The sequence below is a fragment of the Chondrus crispus genome, genomic scaffold, assembly GCF_000350225.1.
Source record: "Chondrus crispus Stackhouse genomic scaffold, scaffold_309, whole genome shotgun sequence".
In the NCBI taxonomy this organism is placed as follows: Eukaryota; Rhodophyta; class Florideophyceae; order Gigartinales; family Gigartinaceae; genus Chondrus; species Chondrus crispus.
The window spans coordinates 105,582-111,481 of record NW_005179201.1 but is presented as its reverse complement, the minus strand read 5'-3'; the positions used below and the strand labels follow the sequence as shown (position 1 = coordinate 111,481).

Genomic DNA, 5,900 nt, shown 5'->3' with positions numbered 1-5,900 from the left:
GCCGCTTCTATGTGTGTGCCGATCGAGACTATTTTAAAAACTTCAGGTGAAAAGATATTCATGCTCACGATTCAACTCGATTCAAACTCGCCATTACATCGCACTATGTACAATGAGTTCGCCACCAAGCGAGACTGTTGAAATATAATCTTTTTTAAATGAAACTGAAACGGAAAAAAACACAAAATACAGTGCACGCTAATCTCCACCAACGTTTCCCCACCGAACGAAAAAGACGCGATATTTTTCTCTCGTCACCAACAGCATCATGAGCTCTTGAGCTTTAAAAGTCAACTGCTCGGCCACCGTGCTGCCCGTGCTGCCCGTGAAGCGCTAGTAGGAGAAATCCGAGTTTCCAAAGAGTGGAATCGCAAGCTTTTGTTCCCTCCGCCTGGAGAACAAGGGCAAACTGTACTCTGTGCATAGTCACTGCCCTTTCAACTAGGCTGACGCCCTGATGAGATTATCACTAGAACGAGATGGCACTGAGAGGGGCCCGATTCCAGGGCCTGTTCCCATGTAACGACCTTTTGTGATTCTTGCTATAAAACTATATATACCTCCCGCCGTTGGGGTAGAGTGGTGTACTGTACTACAGTCCTACACCGCCGCGCGCCAGCAGAAAGCGATCTCGCAAGCGCCCATCCTTTAGGATCAGTGACGACCACCTATTCGACACTCGGGAAAGGAAGGTTAGTCGCCAACTGTACCTTTGGTATGAGGCACTTTCTCCCGCATGTTATGTCACTGAAGAGGAGAGGTAAGCAGGTGCAGGCATATCCCCAGTTTCAACTCTGCTTGCGTGTGCCGAGTCACCAGACAAAAAAAAAGCTGTGGAAGCGGATGAGGCTCCAGGTCAAGCCTTTACGTTTGTTCCAACAACACTCGCGGAGCGGAGGAGCTGCAATCACCCCACTTCTACCACGTCCCCGTTTCTCACTGTAGCGGAAAGCAACCGCCCTATCCGCTTGCACTTTCAAGTGTACATTGCATAATCTTTATGGTTCACGCCTCACCACAGTCTACACCGCCGAACGGAAGATGTTTGCCCCGCCCCAAACATAAACAGGAGACCCCTTCGCAACCTGCGCTAGAGCCTCAACGTCCGCGGAGCGCGTAACTCCGATCGTCAATCAAGCCCATCACGCACGCATGTCGCAAGCCGCGCGCCGCTCCTCGCCCCGCACGCGCCGCTCACTTCCTGGCGTGTCCAGTGGCACGGTGAACGCGGGACCGCCGCGGCACGACTCGGCTGCCGAGCGACTTGCCGGGGCAGCGTGACGTGCGCTCGTGAAGCCCTATACCACGGTGGCCTCTGTGAGCAGCGTGGCGTTCCACTGCACGTTGACGAGCTTGAGCGAAACGTCGTAGGTGGAGCCGGTCTTCTGCGTGTGGAGCACTTGCACATCGGCGGCGAGGAGGCCCTCCTTGTGGTTGGGCGTGAACTGGACAAACTCGCCGACTGACTTTCGCGATAGCTCCAGTATAGATGTCTGGAAACAGCCCAGCAGCTTCTTCGAGCCGAGGCGGCGGTACCGGTACAGGTTGAAGAGCAGGCCGCAGCTCTCCTCGTCCATGGTTAAGTCTTGCATGGAGATCTTGTTGGCCGGAAATTGCCCCCAGCCCTGCTCGTCGATCTGGATGTTCTCGCTCTTATGCACGGGGACCCATGTTCCATTGCCGGCGCGGCTAATCTCGTAGTAAATACGCATGCTGACGCCGTAGTAGTTGGTCTGCATGAGCTGCATGGACAAGTTGACGAGGCTGCTGCTATCTGCGCCGGGCTGGTTGTAGCCCTCCTGTGCGGTCAGGAAGACTCTGGGGCTGCCCTTGACGGGCTCGGGGGTGTTGAGTTCCAGCTCGACGCTGGTGCCCTTCGCGTGGATGAGGGCGTAGAAGTTAACCTCGCAGGTGCCGAGGAAGCGGGACTCGGTCATTTCCTTGTTGTAGAAGTCGACGCGGACTTGGGCGCGGCGCTGGTTGTCGTTGTCGCCGGGTAGAGTGATGGACTTCGCAAAGCTCGGGTTCCACTCGTTGAGACGCTTCTCCGTGCGGCCGATTTCATTCCACTGGCCCGCGCCGCCGACGAAGACCACCGCGAGAGGGTCCAGGCGGAGCTGGCGGCCGGGCAGGCGCTTGGCGGAAATCTTGAGGTGGTAGAAGCGGAAGGTGGAGGACTGCATGGTGGAGGGAAGGGGTGGGGGGAGATAATGCGGAGTGCGCGGGTAGTTTGGAGCGGGGGAGGGTTGTTCTTAAAGGTTGGACGGGGGGGGGGAGATGTAGACGGGAGAGGTGTGAAGGGGACAGAGGGTAGGGAAGGGGACAGAAGGTAGGGAAGGGGGGCGTGGGACGTTCGGTTTAGTCGGAAGTTGTGAGTTTTTGCCAGAGTGTTGAGAAGGATGGGGGACTTTTGCAGAAGGGCTAGGCTTGAATTATAATTAAATTTGAGCTACACAGCGAGGTTGCATTGTTGTTGAACAACAGGTGTTGGCAGGACCAGCAGGGACGCCGCGAGTGGGCACACAGCATTGGATGCCAAAGTTACAACCAACTCTGTTGACAGATATCAACGTTCGCCGACGGGCGACTGCCGATCGTCTGCTTCTCCCGGTGGTTGCAAGCGTGTACGACGAAGGAGACGGATGCGCGCATTGCCGTTTACCCCAAGTTACCGCGATCACCTAGTCAAAGTGGCGACGGTCGTCCCAAGTAACTGGCACAGTATCGGGCTTCGCTCGTCGTCGCGCCCCAAGTCAGGAGCCGGTACAAACGGCATCGGGCTACGCGCGGGGACGCACGCTGGACAAGCCGATGCACCGCGGGTGTAAGCCGGCGCTTTAGTGAGAGGCGGCGAAACTGCCCCCTGCGATTAACGACACCGACAACGCCCCCAAATTTCGCCTACAGTATTTCTCCGCCGCGTCGACGTGGCAGGACATCTTCCACGGCCGCCTTCTGCTATTCTCCCTTGGATGACCAACTCCCCGCCGTCCGCAATTGGGTGTAACTCCACGACAACTTCGGTACTGCCAAAATCTCTGCCCATCCTGTTGCCCCCCCCTCCCCCCCGCAACAATGCCACCGCGCCCACCTCTGACGACGCTAGTGCTGCACACCTGGAAGGAGCACGGCAAGCCGCGGCCGCTAGCGGCCGCGGAGCTACCCACAGCGTCCGCGCGCGCGCGCATTGCGCGTAGCATGTCAGTCGACGCGGCGTTGTCGGCCACCGCCGCCGGCGCGCGGGACAACGACAACGTGCCGCACCCTCCGCGCGCGCACGCACGTGCCTACCTCTCACGCAGCTCTACTTTCGAGGACGCACTCGCGCTGCACGCGCAGACGGCCGCCGCCGGCCGCACCGTGGCAGCGGCTGCGCACGCGCTGGCCACATCGGGCGCCGCCGACGGCGATGCCGATGCCGCGCCGCGCATCGTCACCGCCCCGCTGCTTCCGCATCTGCAGGTGGAAGAACCTTTCTTGAGCCCCACTCCGCTCACACTCATGGCCCTGGATGAGGACACGGAGCCCGGTGCGCACTCGATCTGCCCCGTGGCCATGGAAGCTCTGCCGCCGCGCCCCCCGCCACAGCATCCACCCATGGACCCAGTGTCATGCGCAGGAGGGCAAGGGGGGGCCATCACGCTGGCCAGGACATCTGCGTCGCCCCCTGCGGGTGTGCAGCAGAAACTGCCAAGAAGCCGTGCACGCCGAACTGGCGATCGAGGCGCGCGCACGACACGCGCGGTAGAAAAGCAGAGAGGCACACCGGTCAAGCCGGACGGCCCTCTGATGCGAAGGGGCTTGCGTGCGGAGAGCCGCAGTATGGATACTGGCCTTTCCGCCATCGCGAGCGGCTCTGGCGTAATCAACTGAAGCGGGCCACGAGAACAGCGGCGTGGGGATGTCGCCTGATATTTAGGCGTGGGGGGAAGTTCTTTTTCGTTCGGCCGCGTCGTGGTTGCTGCGTATGGCCCCGACGCGAGGCAAGGTTGAGAATAACATTCGTAACTACGCAGAGAGCCCTGAGGACTGTCGTAAAATTGTACAGAAACGCCGGTCTTATGCGCCCTTTTTGCGCGACGACTGCCTCTTCCATATGCACCTTACGACAATCCCACTGAATCACGCGAGCATATGCAGCCTTGGCCTGCCAACGCTGGTACCGCTGTTCCGTGCGCCCATCCTCAAACTCCCTCTCCCCCGTCTTCCGCCCATAGGCCCTAGGTCCCCCGCAGCTGTCCGCTCATCAATGCGTAACGTTACACTCCTGGCACATCCTCCCGGTGGGATGGAACTCAGGCTTGAGCTTGAGCGTGTTCCTTCCTCTGGCGAGTCTGACGGCGTGCGGGATGGCCGGAAGCACGGGGTCGAGACACTCCGCGATGGCCTTCGGCGATCCCGGGAGGTTGACGACGAGGCAGCGATCGCAGATGCCGGCGGTCTGCCTGGAGAGGATGGCAGTGGGGACCTTTTCGACCGAGACGGCGCGCATGCGCTCGCCAAAGCCCGGCAGCATCCTCTGGCAGCAGGCCTCTGTGGCCTCCGGCGTGACGTCGCGCGGCGCGGGGCCCGTGCCGCCCGTGGTCAAGACGAGCGCGCAGGTCGTGGCGAGACGCTTGATCGCGGATTCGATCTGCGGCTGTTCGTCCGGCACGATGGCGGTCTCCACCGTGAAGGGCGGGAGGAAGTGCGAGGTGAGGTAGGCCGAGATGGCCGGCCCACCGCGGTCCTCATACTCGCGGGCGAAGGCACGGTCGGAGACGGTGAGGATCCCGATCACAGGGGTGGGGGGGATGGACATGGTGCGAGGGCGGGGTTGGGGGGAGGGAGGGGTTACGGGGTTGACGGAGGCAGGGTTTGTCGCGGAGATGGAAGGAGAAACAGCGATACGAAAAACGTTAAACGGATGTGGCTTCGGGAGTGGCTTTTCGAAACGGAAAACAATGGGCAAATATTTTTGATTTCTATCGAGATCAACGAAACGGTAAGCGGGATGCGTGTGGCTCTCTCCCAATGCCCGCGTGACTGGCATGAAGGACATCCCATTTACCGTCCACGACAGCACTGACATGCTCTTCCTCCCCGTCGCAAGCGTGTACCGTTCACACGCACGCATCCCAGCGAGCAAGCGCGCGCCTCGAAACCGGCGCGTGGTTGCAATACATAAAAACAAAACAGAACAAGCCGTCGGCGTTTTTCCTCATCCGGGCAGCACCAAGAAGCACTCGCCCACGTCCGCCTCCCAGTCGTCCTCGCCGCAGTCGCCCGACACAAACTCGACGGCGCCGCTGCATGCGCCGACGACAACGGCGTTCGCCTCCCCGACACCCTCGACCTCCCCACCCACTGGCACGGGCACCAGGCCAAATAACGTAACCGGAACAGCAGTCTCAAACACAAACTCCTCGCCCGGCTCCAGCACCGGCTGACGCCTCTCCCCGCCCACACCCCAGCCCTCCACCTCTTTCCTCCCGCCCACCACATATGACTCAATACACCATCGCCTCCCGACGAGCTGCACGATCTCCTCCCTCTCATTCCTGACCCTAACCCTGACGCCAAACACGGCCATCTTTCCCCTTTCCTGGCGGCCGCTCCGTTCGACGTCATAAAAGCTCTCGACCTCTACACAGACGCCATTGGACACCTTACACGAGTTGACGCGCTTCGTCGCGTACGGTCGCCACCCATTGAAGTCAAACTCGGCCCTGTCGAGGACGATGGGGGGCGGGGTGGTGTGGCGCAGGGCGTCGCGCAGGCGTGCGGCGGCGCGGAAGCGCTGCTCCTTGACGGCGGCCTCCAGGCGGCGCTTGAGGCGCACGTGGGCGTCCTTGCGCTGCAGGGCGGCGACGCGGTCGCGCATGAGCGCGGCGTGCAGGAAGCGCTCCTCCAGCACGGCG

The 5,900-nt window shown here is 60.7% G+C and overlaps 4 protein-coding genes; 1 reads left to right on the top strand and 3 right to left on the bottom strand.

Moving 5' to 3' along the window:
• Window positions 1–512: 512 nt before the first annotated feature.
• CHC_T00005716001 (hypothetical protein) lies at window positions 513–2,183 on the bottom strand. XM_005717385.1 is given in 2 exon segments: window positions 513–1,298; window positions 1,299–2,183. 1 exon segment carries the CDS (start codon window positions 2,181–2,183, stop codon window positions 1,299–1,301), a length of 885 nt encoding a protein of 294 aa, XP_005717442.1. The 3' UTR covers window positions 513–1,298.
• A 1,428-nt stretch (window positions 2,184–3,611) lies between these two features.
• On the top strand, window positions 3,612–4,121 carry CHC_T00005715001 (hypothetical protein). The gene has a single exon (XM_005717384.1). The coding sequence runs from the start codon at window positions 3,612–3,614 to the stop codon at window positions 4,119–4,121; it is 510 nt and encodes a 169-aa protein (XP_005717441.1).
• Window positions 4,122–4,246: 125 nt separating this feature from the next.
• CHC_T00005714001 (hypothetical protein) lies at window positions 4,247–4,801 on the bottom strand. The gene has a single exon (XM_005717383.1). It carries the CDS (start codon window positions 4,799–4,801, stop codon window positions 4,247–4,249), a length of 555 nt encoding a protein of 184 aa, XP_005717440.1.
• A 399-nt stretch (window positions 4,802–5,200) lies between these two features.
• CHC_T00005713001 (hypothetical protein) lies at window positions 5,201–5,863 on the bottom strand. Its single transcript, XM_005717382.1, has one exon. The coding sequence runs from the start codon at window positions 5,861–5,863 to the stop codon at window positions 5,201–5,203; it is 663 nt and encodes a 220-aa protein (XP_005717439.1).
• Window positions 5,864–5,900: the final 37 nt, after the last annotated feature.

Coding starts and splice junctions, on each gene's coding strand:
- CHC_T00005715001 (XM_005717384.1), top strand. CDS start 3,612: ATGCGCAGGAGGGCAAGGGGGGGCCATCACGCTGGCCAGGACATCTGC.
- CHC_T00005713001 (XM_005717382.1), bottom strand. CDS start 5,863: ATGCGCGACCGCGTCGCCGCCCTGCAGCGCAAGGACGCCCACGTGCGC.
- CHC_T00005716001 (XM_005717385.1), bottom strand. CDS start 2,183: ATGCAGTCCTCCACCTTCCGCTTCTACCACCTCAAGATTTCCGCCAAG.
- CHC_T00005714001 (XM_005717383.1), bottom strand. CDS start 4,801: ATGTCCATCCCCCCCACCCCTGTGATCGGGATCCTCACCGTCTCCGAC.